Raw genomic sequence first — 20,056 nt, 5'->3', positions numbered from 1 at the left:
GGGACGGTAGAGCAGTGCCCCTCAGTGGAAGGGAGGGGTTTCAGAGTTGCAGTCATGGCAGATGATAAAAGTCCCAGAACAGCGTGTGATGTCGAGTGCTGCTCTATGGCATAGTGCTGTGTGAACATATGGGTTGACGCCCAGGTTGCTGCTCTGCAGATGTCCACAATGGGCACATTGTTGAAGGAGGCTATTGATGTAGAGAGAGCTCTGGTGGAGCGTCTGTGGGTCCCTGGTGGGGGTTGTAGCTATTGATGTCGATTGCAAAAGTCAATGCAGCTGGGGATCCATTTCGACAGCCTTTGTCTGGATGAGGCGTCTCCCTTAGATTGTTCGTTGATGGAAAGAAATAACTTTGGTGACTTTCTGAAAGACTTTGTCCTTTCAATGTAAAATGTTAGCGCCCTTCGGATGTCCACGGTATGAAACATTGCTTCTTGCTTGTTCCTGTGAGGATTTGGGAAGAACGATAGGAGATGGATGGGTTGATTCAAATGGAATGTGGAACTATTTTAGGTAGGAACTTGGGGTGTGGTCGTAGGGTAACTTTGTTTTTGAAAAATATTGTGTATGGGGGATATGCCATGAGGGCCCCCAGTTCTCCCACTTGTCAGGCGTAGAGTTGCCAACTTTCTAACTGCACAAAACCAAACACCTTAGCCCCGCCCCTTCCGAGGCCCTTCACTCCAGCCCCCCTCCCTCTGTCACTCGCTCTTCTCCACCCTCACTCACTTTCACTGGGATGGGGCAGAGGGTTGAGGTGCGGGAGGTGAGGGCTCTAACTGGGGGTGCAGGCTCCAATATGGGGCCAGAAATGAGAGGTTCAGGGTGTGGGAGGGGGCTCCAGGCTGGGGCAGAGGGGTTCAGTTTGTGAGGGCTCTGGGCTGGGGCAGTGGGTTGGGGTTCAGGGGGGTGAGGGCTCTGTCTGGGGGTGCAGACTCTGTGGTGGGGCTGGGGATGAGGGGTTTGGGGTGCAGGAGGGTCTCCAGGTTTGAGGGGGGGCTCAGGGCAGGGGCACGGGCTTACCTCCAGCAGCTCCCAGTCAGCGGCGCAGTGGAGGGTGCTAAGGCAGGAACCTGTCCTGACTCTGCGCTGCACCCCAGAAACGGCCAGCAGGTCCGGCTCCTAGGCAGAGGTGTAGCAGGCAGCCCTGTGTGCTGCTCTCACCCGCAGGCACCGCCCCCACAGCTCCCATTGGCCACGGTTCCCAGCCAATGGGAGTGAGGAGCCAGTGCTCGGGCAGCATACGGAGCCCCGTGGCCCCCCTCCACCTAGGAGCCGGACCTGCTGGCCACTTCCAGGGTGCAGCACGGAGCCAGGACAGGTAGGGACTAGCCTGCCTTAGACCCTCAGCACCGCCGACCAGACTTTTAATGGCCTGGTCGGCAGTGCTGACTGGAGCCGCCAGGGTCCCTTTTCGACCGGGTGTTTCAGTCGAAAAAGGGACACTGGGTCACCCTAGTCAGGCGGATGTGATAGCAACAAGGAAGGCCACCTTCATGGAGAGGTGGAGAAGTGAGCACACTGCTATGGCTCAAAAGGGGACCCTGTACGGTATCACAGCACCAGACTGTGGTCCCATGATGGAGTGGGGGCTCGTATTTCAGGGTAGTGGTTGCAAAGACCCTTGAGAAAATGTTTAGTGGTAGGGTGGACAAAGATTGAGAACTCATCCATTTTGTGGTGGAAAGCTGTGATTGCCTCAAGGTGTACTCTGATTGAGCTCACTGAGACACCCGATTTCTTGAGGGCCAGTATGTAATCCAATACCATTGGTAAAGGAGAGGTAATTGCAGTGTTTGCTTATTCTGGCATCATGTATGAAATCTCTTCCATTTGCGCAGATAGGTATACTGGGTAGTAGATCATCTGCTGTTTAAAAAAATGTCCCTTACCTCCTGTGAACAGGTCATTTCACTGTCTCGGAACCATGGAGTAGCTATGCCTTCAAGTGGAGTCTTGCCAGGTTCAGGTGTTAGACTTGGCCAGTATCCTGAGACAGGAGATGAGGTAGAAGTGGAAGTGGGTGTGGTGGGCACACAGCCATCTTCCGGAGGTAAGGAAACCACGTTTGTCTGGGCCACCTGGGGACTATCAAGATGACTCTGGAGTTGTTGGTACTTATCTTGTGTATGACCCTGGCTAGAAAAAGGGTTGGAGGAAAGGCATATAGTAGATGTGTATTCATTTGCAGAGAAAGGGATTGCCGAGAGAACATGGTCCCCGCCCCGCTCTGGAGCAGAAGTATGGGCACTTGGTGTTCTGGTTTGTTGCAAAGAGGTCTATAGTTGGGAACCCCCGGGTCTGAATAGAAGATGTGGGAGATGTCTCAGGTCCTGACCAAACCCTCAAAACTGTTGTGTAGAGGGAGGCTGTTGGGATGTTGAGGGCTGAGAAGGGAGTGGTCTCCGTCTGTTGGGTCTCTGTGGGTCATATTGCCTCTGAGGTTGGGTGTAGGGCACAGATTTTGTTCTTTATGCCGAGTAATATTTCCCCCGTTTTTTTCTTTTGAGTAGGTGTGTAAATACCCAAGGATCTGAGGGTCACCCTGGAGTCCTTTAATGTGAAGCAACTCATCCATCTTGGCTGAGAATAGCTTCGGGCTCTCAAACAGAAGATCCTTGAAGGTACGTTGTACCAATTTTGGAAAAACCAGAGATGGAGCCAGGAAGCTTGTTGCATGACTACAGTCATGGCAATGGAACGTGCTGCTGTATCTACTGAGTCCAGTGAGGCTTGTAAGGCTGTTCAGGCAAGAAGGTGGCCCTCCAAGATGGCTGCTTTGAATTGCTCTTTTTTATCCTCAGGTAGAAAAATCAATACATTCAGACATTTTTGAATAATTTGTGTAACTGTATTTGAATTCCTTGCAATTGGCAATCCTAAATTGTAGGTTGCTGACAAGTAGGCCTTACGTCCAAAAAGGTCCAACCGCTTCCAGTCCCTGTCATATGGGGTGGTTCAGGAGTCTTGTCGTCTGTCCCTTTCTTTCATGAGCTCTACCACCGGAGAGTTTGGTGTGAGATGTGAACAAAAATTGCATGCCAGGGTCTGCCAGATGGTCTTGGCCGGGTCCAGGAGAGCCTCATTTATTGGTAGGGCAATCTTGGAAGAAGTTGAAGTCTGGAGGATGTCCAACAGCTTTTGTTGGGATTCTGCAACTTCTCCCAACAGAATCTCTAATGAATCGGTGATCCTCTTAAACAATTCTGGAACTGTTTAAAGTTGTTCCCCGTCATGGGTGGTGAGGGCATGATAGCTTCATCCAGAGCGGAGGAGGAAAAATTGGTAGCTGGGGTTACTTCTTGATCAGAAGTCTCCTCCAGTTCCTCAACTGCCTCTTGTGGAGGTTCAAAGGGTTCTGGTACAGAGGGTGATGGGGAATGCCTCACCCTCTCTCTGTGTGTGAACTGGGAGGCTTAGCACAGAGTTGGAGGTATGCTGCCCATGGGCTCCAGTAAGGCCACTGTGATGGGAATGGCATCCATGGGTGTCTGTATAATCCTGGAGTTTCAGGGTCTGGGGTGGTATTCATGGTGCTCTGGTGGACCTGGTCTGGTAGTTGTGTGGATAGGCAAGGAGCGATGTGAGGAGTAGATTTCTCCTTCGTCATTATCATCCTTGTTGCTGGATATAGGAAAGTCCGTCAGAAACCAGGATCGACGACCAGCAAATGAGGCAACGTTTAAAACCTGGGGAGCTGGCCATGCCCCTTAGAATAGGGTAAAGGGCAAATTAAACAAACAAAAACCAAGACACACCTTAATAAACCCTGACTAGAATTTTCTACATCATGGGGAAACACAAAAAGGGCCATTGCCCTGTCTCCTCCATGTGCTTGTTTGCCTCAGCCACCTATTCTGTCTTGTCTTTTAGATTATAAGCAGTTTGGGGCAGAGACTTTCATTTTCTGTATTTTTTACACAGCAGTTAGCATAACGGGGGCCCAACATGGCTGGCCCCTGGGTACTATCAATGCTAAATAAGTTCCATTTAAAAAAAAATTCATTTGCAGATCACCTTTAAGGGCTTTAAATATGACAGATTGCAAAATAGTAAGGACTTGTATTATATTTATACACACACACACACACTCCAGTACCAGTGTTTTAGCTTTATAAAACACTGGTAACACATTCTAACTGGTTATACCCATGCAATTCCATTGACTTCAGGTTGAATGGGTGTAATTTTAAATGCAGAAATTGGTCCCTTTAATTAACAGTTTATAAAATTTTAATAAGAGATTTAACCTCCTATAAATAAATAGCTAAAAACTATCCTAAAATGCAGGTGGATAAGTGTGTTTCACAACCATATTAATGCAAAAAGTTGTTTATATTGGTGTATGACTGCAGGAGAATTTGAAGCTTTATCTTCTTGTGATTTAAATCCTAGGCAGCATTCATGTTAGAAATTACACCAGATGGGTTCCAGCGTACTGCAGCTCAAGGTCATCTAAATGCTGCGTTCTGCTCCAAACGGTAAGCATGATCATGATGAACCACGTAAGGCCATCAACAGAAATTTAATAGTCAGACAGTGGGTGATCCTCAGCTAGAGCATTTTAAAATGCTTCTTACCACCCCAGGACAAGGACACAAACAACCCTCATGTAAAGGTGATACTGGAGGAACTAAAGACCTCTTCATGTGCAAATCTATTTAAAAAAGAAAAACTGCATTTATGTTGCTGCTCTTTAAACTGTTTAGAGCACAAGAGCTAGTCATTCATGTGATGGAGTCCATTATGCCCAAAGTTATTATTTTCCTCCCTTAGGCATATTAAAAAGGAAATTGCTTACCTGTAATTATAGATTCCTGAAGATAGTATCCTCTACAGAGCTACATTGTTAGAGCATTCTGGATGCAATGTAGTTGATAATCTAATAAAAACAGCCAGAAATATAAAGACATAACCCACTGAACCAAATTTAGGTTTCTTTAAAATGGGGTTCTACTATATTTGAAACATAGGTATTATGTTCTAGGATTTTAGATTTCAATTTTATGGAATGATGCCCTAAACTAACAATACATCCCTTAATATATGGAGATATACCTATCTCATAGAACCGGAAGGGACCCTGAAAGGTCATTGAGTCCAGCCCCCTGCCTTCACTAGCAGGACCAAGTACTGATTTAGCCCCAGATCCCTAAGTGGCCCCCTCAAGGATTGAACTCACAACCCTGGGTTTAGCAGGCCAATGCTCAAACCACTGAGCTATCCTTCCCCCTAAGAGACACTGCTGATCTTTCCATGAAATCCAGTTTTTCTGGAACAGAAGTTCTAAAAGACTAATGGCTTACTTTGCTAAGCCATTATATCTGCTGACTAAAACTAATCCCACGTTTTGAGTATTACACAAATGATGTGGCAATGTGTATTTGGGAAAGAATATTTAGCTCAGCATTTAAAATGAGATCATTTCAGCAAAGATCTGTTAAAGTGTATTCTTTCACAAAGAATATGCACCTTTTACATATCTTGATTTGGTGTCTGACCACTTCCTTGCTTCAAACCTTTTCAAAATATTTGTTCCTCATGCAGCTATTATGTAAATTCACTATACAGATGTAGGAATCCTTTCCTATATTGGTCAGGAAGAGAAAAGACAACTTGTAGTCTTTTAGAGAAAAAACAACAACCACACAGATGGATATAGAACTTGAAGTATACTTTTAATTTCTTTAAGTTCCCCTCTTAAGTACTAGAAGAATTTTTTCAAATGTAAAGAAATCAGTGTTTGCATATATGTACAAAAATTCCATTGACATTTTTAACCACCACCTGCTTCAGAATAACAAATTTGCAGTAAGTAAACAGAACATTATAAAAACGCTCAATAGTGCATTTTCTATTAGGACAATTCGACGTAATACAGAGTCCTAAATACAGCGTGAATCCCTTTATAAAGCTGACAATTGCTGATGTGAACCATAAAAATATAACATTCTAGCAGTATGCTTTGGACTGGTATAGTTATTAGTTGACAGTATTTCTATTGCACCCAGTTTTTCTAGCTTTAAAAGTCAACTCTAGCCTGAAACACAACAAAGTTATAGCCTGGGAACACTTTTTGTTTTACCCCATGTGATATGGCAGTGTTGAAGATTTTGGATGCCTTATTGCATGTTTAGTACTCAAAATAGTAAAACTTTAATATGGATTAATCCCTTGCACACAAGGTGAAATATTCACTTACTTTTGCATTTAAAATTATGGATCTGCACCAAATAACATTGTAGTTGTTTTGAGTTAGCAAGGACATATTCATTCATGATTCTGATTAGCAGGTTGCAACTTTATTAGAAAAATTTCTGTAAACCTGCATGACCTGCTAGAACACAACTATTTATAGCTTCAGTTGAATGTATATTTCAAGCACTTACAAAATATGGATTTAGAAGATTGTGGGTATGCTTTTTCTTTTAAAGCTACCATAAGTGTTAGAAGGGTTTAATCCTAACTTTTGGAATTAAGAAGCTGATTCGGACCTATGTTTGAAAGCTGGATATTCATATCTCAGTTAGTTCAGTTCTAGGTATCCCAGGACCTTGCAAACTAATGGCCCCCTCTTATCTATGCACAGAGGGTAAGTGGAGTATGACATTACATTTTCAACCTTCTTTTTGAATTTCCTTTGCATGTTTCAGTTGAGCACCTAAAGACTAATTTTTAAGTAATTTAATGCTATCAAAAATTATTGAATTAACTAAGAAAAAAATTGACTTTTTACACTTCAAAGCTCCTGATACAAAAAAATAATAATTTTCACTGTTGCAAAACATTTGAGAAAAGTAAACAATCTCAAAATATTACAGAAAGTTAGTAAAGCAAGCTATTATAGTACATTGCAGTACTCATTAGCACCGCTAAAGCTAGATTAGTCAGCTTTTCCATTATAAACCCAGATTTCAGGAGTTTATTACTGCCATTTAAATAAAAAAATCATTTCTTAGTATACAAATTCTTAAACAATGAAAAACGTATTTATTTACAAGTAATTTTAAATCAGTTGAACCAGAGTTTTGCAAAAAATTATTCAACACAAAATTTTTGCAAACCATTTGTCCATAATGTGGACTCACTTTTGGTATTAAACTTCCAAAGTACTGTGGATACCTTTTATTAAGCATATCACTTTTATAGCAATGCCATATTACAGATTAATAAATAGTCCAATAACTGCACAATGACATCTCCCTAAGACAGAAGGGATACATCCGAACTTAGAAGACAATGTTTTACCTACAAACATTTTGGAATGGGCCATTATGATTTATTCTGTCAAAACTACTTTTCATGTCTATTTTCATGGACTTATAATGTGACTCAAAGATTTATAATGTTCAACTTCAAAGACAAACTGATGTGTTCCACGCACAGCGGCATGAATTGAAATAGGACTGCCTAGAAGCAATTTTTTTTCTGGGGTCTTAAACATTGGGCTAATTATCACAAAGAAAATCACTTAAAAACATTTAAGTTCTTAGATAACAAGTCGGATATTAAGAATCAGCTCTGATTCATCACCCTTTTCTTTGCACATTGTGCCTAATTATTACAATCTGCATGGTTTACAATATCTCACCCTTTTCCTCATACCTCTGGAATATCAAGGTACAAAGGGGTTGAGTGTTAAGACAGTGTGGCAGTCTGTTTTCATCACCTTGCTACTGTTAATCAAATTATGTTTATAAGAAGTATGTACAAGACACCACTGAACTGATGGCCAGCATTTAAAAATAAGCATTTTAATAAAATATACAGATGGCAGCCTTTACAAATATTTTTCTTCAAAGTTTTATAGCTATCAGCATTTATTTCAAAATAATAGGCTGAGAGCCCTCCGGTATTTATATGGACACTTTGAGACAGTACAGATTGCTGCACCCAGAAAAGGAATACCAGCAAATGTACATAAATGTAATTTCATGGCTTGGAAAATGTGATTCAATCAAATAAAGTTAATCTTCATAGTTTGTTACAGTAGCATTTGGCAGAAGGGAAAAACCCCAAAACCTTAGCTGAGTTGTGCTCAAAATGTCCATTTGTCAATGCAGCCAGTCAAATGAATCCACTGCTAATAAGCAAGTTTCACCTCACTCAGTAAACATCCTTCACTTTCACTTGTGACACTGACAGAACAAAGGTATAACAACATTTACATAGAATTACTAAATACAATCTACATTGCTGAGGAGACATTTTCAGCTAGATCTGCTGCTTTCACTGGGGCTTCGGTTGTTAGAATAACTGCGATCACTTTCACTGTCAGAGCCATAAGACCTACAATTAAAAAAAAAAAGATTAAAACTCCTTACAAATCAGATTTCTCTCTTTTTGTTTCAAGTTCAAAACTGTGTTAATCCAAATCTTAGGAGAGGAGTGTAGGTGAAAGGAAAAAAATCTGTGGAAACTTCTACAGGAACACAATATATATCCATTTTGAAGCACTTGGAGGAGAGGAAGGTGATCAGGAAAGTCAACATGGATTCACCAAGGGCAAGTCATGCCTGACCAACCTGATTGCCTTCTATGATGAGGTAACTGGCTCTGTGGATATGGGGAAAGCGGTGGACGTGATACATCTTGACTTGAGCAAAGCTTTTGATATGGTCTTCCACAGTATTCTTGCCAGCAAGTTAAAAAAGTATGGATTGGATGAATGGAGTATAAAGTGGACAGAAACCTGGCTAGATCGTCGGGCTCAACAGGTAGTGATCAACAGCTCGATGTTTAGTTGGCAGCCAGTATCAAGCGGAGTGCCCAGGGGTTGGTCTTGGGGCCGGTTTTGTTCAACATCTTCATTAATGATCTGGATGATGGGATGGATTGCACCCTCAGCAAGTTTGCTGATGACACTATGCTGGGAGAAGAGGTAGATACGCTGGAGGGCAGGGATTAGGACAGAAGAATCCCATGCACTGCTACAGGCTGGGGACTGATAGGCTAAGCGGCAGTTCTGCAGAAAAGGACCTGGGGATTATAGTGGACGAGAAGCTGGATGAGAGTCAACAGTGTGCCCTTGTTGCCAAGAAGGCTAACGGCTAATTGGGCTGCATTAGTAGGAGCATTGCCAGTAGATTGAGGGAAGTGATTATTCCCCTCTATTCGCACTCGTGAGGCCACATCTGGAGTATTGCGTCCAGTTTTGGGACCCCACTACAGAAAGGATGTGGACAAATTGGAGACAGTCCAGCAGAGGGCAACAAAAATGATTAGGGGGCTGAGACACATGACTTATGAGGAGAGGCTGAGGGAACTGGGCTTATTTAATCTGCAGAAAACAAGAGTGAGGGGGGATTTGATAGCAGCCTTCAACTATCTGCAGGGGGTTTCCAAAGAGGATGGAGCTAGGCTGTTCTCAGTGGTGGCAGATGACAGAACAAGAAGCAATGGTCTCAAGTTGCAGTGGGGGAGGTCTAGGTTGGATATTAGGAAACACTATTTCACTAGGAGGGTGGTGAAGCACTGCAATGGGTTATCTACGGGGGTGGTGGAATCTCCATCCTTAGAGGTTTTTAAGGCCCGGTTTGACAAAGCCCTGGCTGGGATGATTTAGTTGGGGTTGGTCCTGCTTTTAGCAGGGGGTTGGACTAGATGACCTCCTGAGGTCTCTTCCAACCCTAATCTTCTATGATTCCATTGAAAATGTGATCATTTTGATAGAGCTTCATCATTTCAAAGCCTATTTGTTACATCCAAAATGTTGCTAAATTTCCAGAGTTTGCAGTGAGGTCAACAGGGCATTTGCCATTAACTTCAGTGTGGCCAGGATATCACCCAGAGTAACTAAATTTTGGAAGTAGAACCAAAAAATATATTTTGTTTTGCTTGAGTTGAGTGAGCTAGCACAGGCTGAACAGGCAGTGTCTTTTTGAATGGATCCTTAGAGCGGATTTAATTATGTTTTCTCCAAGGGCCTAATCCTGCAAAACCCTTACCTCATGTGAGTAGTATCAAATCAACATGTGAGAAGGGGTTTGCAAGACTGGGCCCCCTGAAATGATAAAATTAGGTTTTGGAAATATCAGCATATCAAAATGAGCATAGGCACTTCCTGGCTGTATAAACCAGAAGTGTTGAATACTTGGCCAATGGCCAGGATGCAGCTCGCTTGATGTTCTTTTTTGGTCCTTTTGGTTGTGAAGAAAACCTTCCAAATGTAAATAAGTGTACCCTGATCCAATGTTGTCTTCCTGATGTTTGCAGGCAGCCTGAAACAGGCTATCGGGGGAGGGATAGCTCAGTGGTTTGAGCATTGGCCTGCTAAACCCAGGGTTGTGAGTTCAATCCTTGAGGGGGCCACTTAGGGATCTGGGGCAAAATCAGTACTTGGTCCTGCTAGTAAAGGCAGGGGGCTGGACTTGATGACCTTTCAAGGTCCCTTCCAGTTCTAGGAGATGGGATATCTCCATTAATTTTTTGGGGGGAGGGATAGCTCAATGGTTTGAGCATTGGCCTACTAAACCCAGGGTTGTGAGTTCAATCCTTGAGGGGGCCACTTGGGGATCTGGGGCAAAATCAGTACTCGGTCCTGCTAGTGAAGGCAGGGGGCTGGACTCAATGACCTTTCAAGGTCCCTTCCAGTTCTAGGAGATGGGATATCTCCATTAATTATTATTAATTATTTATTATTATAATTATTCAGAGGGGTCTACTTCCCACCCTCCATTATCCTCATGAGGATGTCAACATTAATGCATAATGAAACTTAACTTTATGGGCATGTCTACACAGTGTGGTAATGCACACCAGTGTGGGGGTGTCAATTCTAGTGTTGTGCACTAACTGACTGACATAGACCCTGTTGGTGCGCACTAAAAGTTCTCTAGTGCACAGTAGGAAACTTTGAGTGCACACCAGCAGGGTCTACACAGGCCAGTTAGCATGCAACACATTGGTGAATGTTAGAATTCACACCTCACTGATGTATTACACTGCACTGTGTAGACAAGCCCTATGTCACCAGTGGATGGGATGGGAAGGGGTGGGAGTGATTTCCACAGGCTAGAAATGGAATTGTTACAAGGAGAGAAATATAGAGGAAACAAGAAAATTGGGGAATGAAAAAAGAAAGGAGAATGGAGAAGCAAGAAAAAAAGGGCAGAAACAGTGATGTTGCTAAACACTGGCACATTTTTCCACCAAGTGATGCTGGTTGAGAGAACAACTAAAAAACTTAACTTAACTTACTACTGAAAGATCATATTCCACCCTTGATCTTTGTGCAAGCCTCCCACAGACATCTGAAGGAATTCCATTGTGGATTGAGGGTGATATATAGTCCCAAATTTATATCATGGACCACACTGTACAGACAGCAATACCAGCAATGCACTAGGCTTGTAGACAATGATTCTTTTTTAAACATGTGCTAGGAACGTCACCTTTAACAGCAATTGGACTGTGAAGAATGTAGCCAAAGTCTATAGAAGTGTAAATGTAATTACACTTAGAGTTACTTTAATTGTAGCTGTAATTACATTGTAGGAAGCATCATTTCGATTGTCATTCCTGTTAGCATAGTTATTTTTCATCTCCCTTTCACAAGTTTTTTGTATGAGACATTGAGGTCTAGCTAAAAAGGATCTACCATCCAGTAGAATCTTGACACTCAGAGTAGTTTTCGGTCCTTTATACCCATGGCATTTAAGCACAAGCATGGTCAAATTTAAATTCTGCAATTACTATTCCTGATTTAGCCAATAGGAACTAAATGACAGATTTTTAAAAAATGTGTATATGCATGTGTAGAGATGAACATATGCACACGTCCACACAATGGATTACATAGAATAGTACAATGATTTCTCTCTCCTCTCAAATCCCTCTGCCCTCCTCTTTATTTTGGAATTTTTGAAGTACGGATTGCGTGTGTTTGTGTTAACTCTTTATATTTCTGGTTCTTAATTTACCATTAAACAAATTTGCTAGTAACAGTACATTTTATACTTGAAAAAAAGACTGCATCTATTGAAATGTTGTTCCTTATAAACTTCCAGTAAAGCACCTAAGGAAATTAATTGTGTACAGTTAAGTTTTTGAAATTGTGGCACTGAAAAATTACATACCTGGATCGTCTGTCATAACTTCGAGATCTGCGGTAGCTGTCACTCCTCTGACTTCTACTTCGACTACGACTTCTGCTATAGTAACTATCATAAGTATATGACCTATTATAACAGGGAAAAAATAATGAAGATTTTGGAAAGTTCTTTTCTAAAATGATAAAAATTAGAATTTTGGATGTTTCTTGTAAAGACATTTATATAAGGAAAGATTTTTGTTGCTATATTCCTATTACTTGAAGGATTTGGCAAATAAGCCAAAATAATTGTAAATGTAATAAAATGTTTATCAGGAAGAGTATAAAGTTTCTTCACAAAGCAGCGGTTTACCCAAAGAAGTGGTTTACTTTTAAAAATAACAATATATTTTAAAATAAAATAAAAAAAATTTACAAATCTGTCGACAAATTTTGCACAAAGTATCAAGAATATCAAGCCTTGACATCCCTCCTTGGCCATACTCTTGTAAAATAAACAGAAGAAAAATTTGGGGGGATTTAAAACAGAGGACAAAAGAGTAGAAAGCAGCAGTAAAGGGCACCAATCAATTCAATTCTCTTCAGGGCCTAATACCATGCCCATGACTGATATCGGGATACTCTGATTGCTCTTTTCCTCTTTTAAAACAATCTGATTTAATTTCAGAAAGGTAAGTTTGCAATATTTTGGCTTACTATAAAGCTGTATGTACTTTGAACAATATCACTGTCTTAATATATTTGCTCATTATAAAAATTACTTTGTTCCCAGTGTTCGTGAAGTATCATAATCCATACCTGGATCGACTGTGATGATCATATGAACTGCTTCTGGATCGACTTCTACTATAGGTTCGACTGTGACACAATCAAAGAAATACATTTTAATCATTAAATTCGGACCAAGGACTGAATTAGAAAAAAATTCTAAGTGACTTTCTTGATATTCCTTGTCCACACTGCATGACATTTAACGTAATTATTCTTCAAAAATAAGCAGTTACAAAAGTCTGTTTCTATTCTTAAAAAGTATACATATTTCAGAGTAGATTGCTTCCAGGATGCACTTGCATAGCTACAACTCAACATCAAAAAAACTAATTTAACTTACTAGGATGTGTCTGATTTGTAACACATACTCAGGGTATTCTTATCTCAATCACAGAAACTTACCTATGATTAAGGTTAAGATTTTGTCATGGGAATTTTTCAAAGTCACGGACAGGTCATGGGCAATAAATAAAAATTCACAGAAGCCCGTGACCTGTTGGTGAGTGGGGGACAGACAGTCCAAGCCCCACTGCAGGGGGTGGAGGGGAGGGGCTGAGAGCCGCTTCAGCCCTGAGACTCTAGAAGGGGGGCAAAGAGCTGAAAGCCACTCCAGCCATGCTACTCCAGACCCTGGGGGCGAGGGGGAGAGAAGGCCCTGAGAAATGCTCCAGCTGAAGAAGTCACTGACATCCATTAAAGTCACAGAATCCATGACTTCTGTGACCTCCCTGACAAAATCGTATCCTTACCTATGATTTTTGTAACTGTGGTAAGATCTACTTCGACTTCTTGACCGATCTCTACTGTACCATCCTCTGCTTCGGCTTCTTGTATAGCTTCTTGATCTATAATTGATAAACAACTTTGAAAAGCATATACAGTGACTCCTCATTTAACGTTGTCTCTCTTAACGTTGTTTCAATGTTACGTCCCTGCTCAATTAGGGAACATGCTCATTTAAAGTTGTGCAATGCTCCCTTATAACGTCGTTTGGCTGCCTGCTTGTAAGATTCTGTGGAAGAGCAGCGACTTTACAAGGGAGCATTGCACAAGTTCCGCTTCTCCGCCTCCTCCTCCCAGTGCTTCCCCAGCTGTTTGGCGGCTCTTAGGACTTTCTGGGAGGGAGGGGCAGAAGCGGGGAAGCCCCGTGTCTCCACTCCTCCCTCTCCCCCCCCCGAAAATCCTAAGTGCCGCTAAGGGGGGGGGAGGGGGGAAAGAGATGTGGCATGCTCCGGAGAGGAGGTGGAGCGGGGGAAGAGACGGGCCTGGAGCATTCCCAGCAAAATCCGAACCTGTTCTCTGGGGAAGCTGCTGCAAAGGTGCTTCCTAGTGTCCTTGCCTGCAGCGGGCTGTGCCTGTGTGGGGTAAGCTGGGGCACCTTCCCAACCACAATACAGTACAGCACAATACTGTACAGTATACAGTATAATTCCTTTTGTCTGCCCCCCCCCAAATTTCCTTGGAACCTAACCCCCCGCATTTACATTAAATCCTATGGGACAACTGGATTCGTTTAACATTGTTTCACTTAAAGTTGCATTTTTCAGGAACATAACTACAACGTTAAGTGAGGAGTTACTATACCGAAATATAATTAAAATGAACAGTGACGGAAACAGAATTAACACTTTAAGATAAACTTGAAAAGTAAAGTGCTTTATTGCAAACTAGTTAGTGAAGAGATATATTGCTAGTTTCTAGTTAGCACATTACTGCTGGAAAATGAGAGATCCTGTCAACACAGAACTTGCACTTCTATTTCAAATTCATTTGCTTACTGTTTAAGTAAAACTGTAGATTACTAAAACAGAGATTACATAACAAATTACTAACCTATATGAGTAAGTGGAACTTCGTGATCGACTTCTTGAGTGACTGTAGGATAGAGATCTTGTTCTATGTCTGGATTTAGATTCAGATTTACTTCGTGACCTACTTAGACTCCTGGATTGGCTGTTGTCATCTCTACTTGGAGGAGACTGTTCATCACTTGAACTCTCCTGGTTCCTTGGTCTCCGATTTAACCGTGCTGTCTTTCTAACTTCATCAAACAGAGATCCTGGCCTGACTTTATTTTTACTTTTTATTTCTATTCTTAAACCTTGTGGCTTAGAGTCAGGTGCTGAAGTACTGTTTGTAACTTCTGCAGCACTACTAGTAGTAGCAGATTGTAGATTACCTACACCCTGTAAAGGTTTCCATTTATTATCGATCATACTGCTTTGTGTATTTTCAGTTATTTCAGTTTTCAAAGTGTTTTCCACAGTAGCGACCATGGTGACGGAGCTACTGTCTTGTATTTCTATTTTTTTGACTTCTTTAACATTGATCAATTGTTTAATACGGTTTCCTTGTTTGGCTGTGTCTGGTCCAGGGTTCTCATTCTGTAAATCTTTGTTTGCATTAATATTTAAAGTCTGAGATTTAGCACTCAGGATGACAGGAGACAAAATGTCCACAACCACCTTCCCAGGAGAGTTACGATCTGGAGTACAAATCTCCATGTTATCATCTGTCTGCATAAAATCCTCTGATCCATTTTGTTTACTTTCTTCAATATGTTTAACACCTTTCTTTGAAGTAGCCACATTTATTTCTGGATTTAATGTACTGGCTGAATAGTTGTGCTCACTGTTGTCTTTATTAAGGTGACTATGCTCTGGTGATGTATTGCACGTAGTGTTCCTACTTGAGAGGTTCTCATCTTCACAAGACTTTTCACCATTTCCAGTTTTATCTTTGCACATTTTGTTGTTTTCATAAGCTTGTTGGTTTTTATCTTTACGGTCCCTGGTAAGTTGCTTTTGTTTTTTATCATCTCTGGTAACAGGCTTTTCATTCATGTCCTCATCTTCCTCCTCCCCAAACTCCAGTGGAGGCTGCCAGTGAAAAAGCTCTTTTTGTTTCTGAACCTTATGCTTCTTCTCTTTTTTCTCCTTTGATTTCTCTTTGGCTTTTTTGGAATGTGATTTTTTGAGGTTCTTTTTGGACCCATGTTTGTGTTTTTTTGACTTTCCTTTAATATTTGCCAAACTGGAGTGGGAATTCTCAGATGCAGAAGAGGAGGACTGTTGCTTGCTTGTTTTCCAAGTATGATCAGAAGAATCCAGAAAACCTTCTGAAGAATTTGATTTAGTTTTCACCCTGCTTTTGGTAAGACTGAGCTCTGTATCAGATCCTGATGTGGCCTCACCTTCCTCTTTACTGGACGAGGGCCTAGAATCTTCTCTACCGTTTCTAGTCTCTCCTCTTTCTGAATTTGATTCCGAGTCCCATTTACTGCCTGAATAAGTCTTTCTTTTTGTCTTTGCACCACTTCTATGCTGTTCAGAAGTTTTCTCCCTCAAAGATTTCTTTTTTGAATGGTCACTGTCCCATTCAGACTTGGATTTCTCCTCACTTCTGTCAGCAGTCAAATTGTTTTTATTCTCTTTCTGGTTGTCTCCTTCTGGTTGAGAATGTCCTTCTTTCTCCTGGACTGGCTGTATTTTAACAGAATGCTCACTATCTGTAGAAAAGTCTAAAGATGATCTTCTCTCACTCTCTTTTCGTCCTTGAGAAGACTCATCATAGGTTTTACTCTTCCTGACAACTGTGCTACTTTCAGAGCTACTCTCTTGCCTTTTCTTCAATGATTGGAAATTTTGTTCACTGGATTCAGATTTCCTTTTGCTTCCATGTCTATCATCATCACTAAGAGAGTAATAAGATGATGACCCGCTATAACCTGATTGATCACTGCGGTATCTATTTGGTGATTGAGATCTGCCAGTTGACCGAGATCTTGATCTTGAACTAGATGGACTCCTTGATCTTGTATAAGATCTAGAGTAGGATCTGCTTCGAGAAGACCTGCTCCTTGATCTTAGCCAACTATCTGAACTTCTCTCACTATGAGACCTTGAATAACCACTTCGATCACTATCTGAACTCTTTTGTCGCTTACGGGAGGAGGAGGAGGAAGTATTAACCTCTTTAATATTTGTTAAATTGTAGTTACTTTGGGTAGGCATTAAATGGGTTGTTTTAGCTTTCATTTCCTGAATTCGCTCATAGGATGGTTTCCAGGGCTTTTGTCCAGGTTTCCACCTGGAAGGTGGAGGACTGTCACTTAACGATATAACCGGAATATTTTCAGCTACAACAGGTTGTACTACAACTTTATCACTCTGTGGTATTGCTGCTCTTACAGGTTCAGTCTTATTTGGCTTATTTTCATTCAATTCTGCTTTAGTATTTCGTGGTGAATTTGAAACTGTCCTGTGATGCCTGGAGTTAGTGCTAGATCTTGATCTGCTTCGAGAATGAGACAATTTAGATGCTGTTCTTGATCTAGAACTCCTTCTGGAATAAGACCTTGATCTAGATCTAGATCTGGATCTACACCTGGACCTGTAATATGATCGAGAATCTCTGCTCGATAGAGTTGATGAACTCTGGTCATCTTTGTCAGATTTAGACCAGTCTCTTCTGGATGAGCGTCTAGAAGATAATGAGGAAGAAGGAGACTTCCTCTCACGATCCCGAGATGACTTTGTCCTCCTGATAGAAGAACGAGAGGATTCTACCTCTGATGAGGGTGAGGTTCTCTTTTTTTTAGTTTGTTTATGTTTCTTGAAATGCTTTTGCTTTTTGGCTTTCTTTTTGTGTTTTGTCTTCTTTTTCTCTTTTCGGTGCTTTTTGTGGTGGCTGGTATACCTCAGGGTACTGAGATCAGAATAGCCATTATGTGACCAAGATCTTGATCGCTGGGACAAACTTCTTTCATCCCATCTGCTTGAACATGGGTCACTCAACCTTTAAAAAAAAAAAAAGTAGACATTAAAGGAAATTCCTTAAAATTAGTTTGCTTATTTTCTACATCCAATATAGAATATCAATACAATTGGTTCTCCAGAGAGCTGAATGAAACTAGATACAGGAAAATGCTATATTTGGTAATAAATAAGGCCTTCTTTCACAGGGGTACATATACATCTTTAAAAAAGCCTATTATACTATAACAAAAAATTCCCTTTCAGATGTGAAATGGCTTTAATTAATTATGAAGTTATTAGACAGCTACTTCTCATCTGGGAGATAATAGCTATCAATATCAGTTAATCATTAGTTTTACAGCATGCAGATAAGCTAAATGATGTGATTGGCTTATATACTGCACAATCTCACCATCCAAAAAAAACAAACAAACAACAACTGGTAGCTTACCAGTACAGTAACTGTTGTTCTTTGAAATGTATTGTACCCATATACACTGCAGGTGTTTGTGCACCCCGTGCACTCGAGTCAGACTTTTGTGAGGAGTACCACCAGATGGAGCATGTGCGCTGCTTTCCTCGTGCTCTGAGGTGAGGGCATAAAGCAGGTATGGCTACTGCCTCCCTCTCTATTCCTTCGCATTGTTGTATATAATGTCCAAAGTAGCAGAGAAAGTGGGAGGGTCCTGGAATGTATACGTGCACAACATATCTCAAAGAACAACTGTTTTTTCTCTTTTGTGTGATTGTGCACATATACATTCCACTACTGGTGATGCATAAGCAGTTCCCTTACAGGTGGGGGGACTTCAGATCATCTGAACAGAGATTGTAACACTGACTTGCCAACGTTGGCATTGTCACGAGACGCTTGAGAGATGGTGTAATGAGCGCAAAAAGTATGTACAGACAACCACATTACTGCCTTGCAGCCATCAGCAAATGCAACATTGGTCATAAATGTTGATGAAGTGGACATGGAGTGAAGTTACTCTTGGTGGAGGAGAGACTTCAGCAAGATTGCAGTAGAGCTTAATGCAGTCAAAAATCCAATGAGTGATTCACTGACTGACCCTTAACTTGCTCAGCATAAGCTACGAAAAGCTTGGGAGAACTCTAGTGAAGTCCAAGTAGAACACCAAAACTCTATGAACATCCAATGTATGAAGTGTTTTCTCAGCTTTAGAGGAAAGGTTTCAGGAAAAACACCGGCAAATTAATAGATTGACTCAGATGGAAAGCTGACACTACCTTAGGGCGTGATCTAAAGGAAACTGTCTTAATGGAAGTCCATGAAAGGAGGATCAACAAGAAAATTGTGATGTTCTGCAACCATCTTAGCAGATGTGACTGCCACCGGAAAGGCCACTTTCATACACAGTAACGGTAATGAGGTTGTAGCCAGAGCCTCAAAAAGGGGGGGGGGAGGGGGGAGTCTATTGAATTTGGAGAGGACTAGACTTAGATCTCATATAGGTACAGGATCAGACATAGGAGGGTAAACATTGAGTAGATCTTTCAAAAATCAGGAAACGAGAGTGAGAGAAAATGGAAAACCCATCTACTGGTGGATGTAGAGCAGAAATAGAAGCAGGTGAACTCTCACAGAACTAACTGAAAGCCTGACCATTTTGGGGCAACAGATACTCCAGTACATATGTAGCCTCTGTGTGAAGGGGCGATAAATGTTAAGATTGTGCCCAAATCAAAAACCTCTTCCACTTTCCTGCATATGTGGCTCTAGTGGGTTCCTTTTTGCTGTTCAAAGATGGTCTGAACCTCTTGAGAGCACAATTTCTCATGAGAATTCAACCAGAGATCATCCATGTCATGAGATCGAGAGATTGGAGGTTTGGATGAAGAGACTTACCTTGGTTCTGAGACAACAGATCCTCAACCAGAGGCAAAGTTAATGGAGGTCGAACAGAGAGCTGATGAAGGACTGTGAACCAATACTATCTTGGACATCAAGATTGAAGTTACTTTTCAGTTTTCTGAATACTCTTGGAATGAGAGGCATAGAAGGGAATGCATATAGAAGACAACTGGACCATGGAAAAAGAACAGAATCTGTGACGGAATCGGTGTTGCAGCCCATCCTGGAGCAAAATCTCGTGCACTTGTTGTTCAGGTTGGTTCCAAACAAATGTGTTACTGGTGAAAAATCTGGAGGAGAACGTCCTTCCTGATTGACCACTTGTGTTGGAATCTGCAAGTGTGTTTCTTAATCCTGGATGGTGAAAGTCCTCCACGGAAACATGATGAATGCATAAATTCCATAGGATAGCCTCCTGGCACAGTTGGGACGATCTTGCACCTCCCTGCTTCTTCAGATAAAATATGGCAGTGGTGCTGTATGTAAGAACTTGTACCACCAGATTCTCGATGGTGGACATAAACATCTTGCAGGCAAACTAATAGCTCGGAGCTCTACACATTTATGTGGAGCAAAACTTCCTGGGGCGACCAAAGA

General features: G+C 41.5%; 1 protein-coding gene across 1 annotated transcript in view; it reads right to left on the bottom strand.

Annotated features, from left to right (window-relative positions):
* Positions 1 to 8,213: 8,213 nt before the first annotated feature.
* Positions 8,214 to 20,056, bottom strand: part of NKTR (natural killer cell triggering receptor) — a 78,334-nt gene continuing 66,491 nt past the window's right edge. The window contains exons 13-17 of the mRNA XM_065398195.1: positions 14,660 to 17,623; positions 13,576 to 13,671; positions 12,854 to 12,913; positions 12,081 to 12,182; positions 8,214 to 8,322 (exon numbers count right to left, since the gene is read on the bottom strand). Coding sequence (XP_065254267.1) covers positions 8,214 to 8,322; positions 12,081 to 12,182; positions 12,854 to 12,913; positions 13,576 to 13,671; positions 14,660 to 17,623 — 3,331 coding nt within the window. The remainder of the gene's footprint in view (positions 8,323 to 12,080; positions 12,183 to 12,853; positions 12,914 to 13,575; positions 13,672 to 14,659; positions 17,624 to 20,056) is intronic.

Source organism: Emys orbicularis, chromosome 2 (genome assembly GCF_028017835.1).
Source record: "Emys orbicularis isolate rEmyOrb1 chromosome 2, rEmyOrb1.hap1, whole genome shotgun sequence".
Lineage (NCBI taxonomy): Eukaryota > Metazoa > Chordata > Testudines > Emydidae > Emys > Emys orbicularis.
This window is presented reverse-complemented; position numbering and strand designations above follow the sequence as displayed.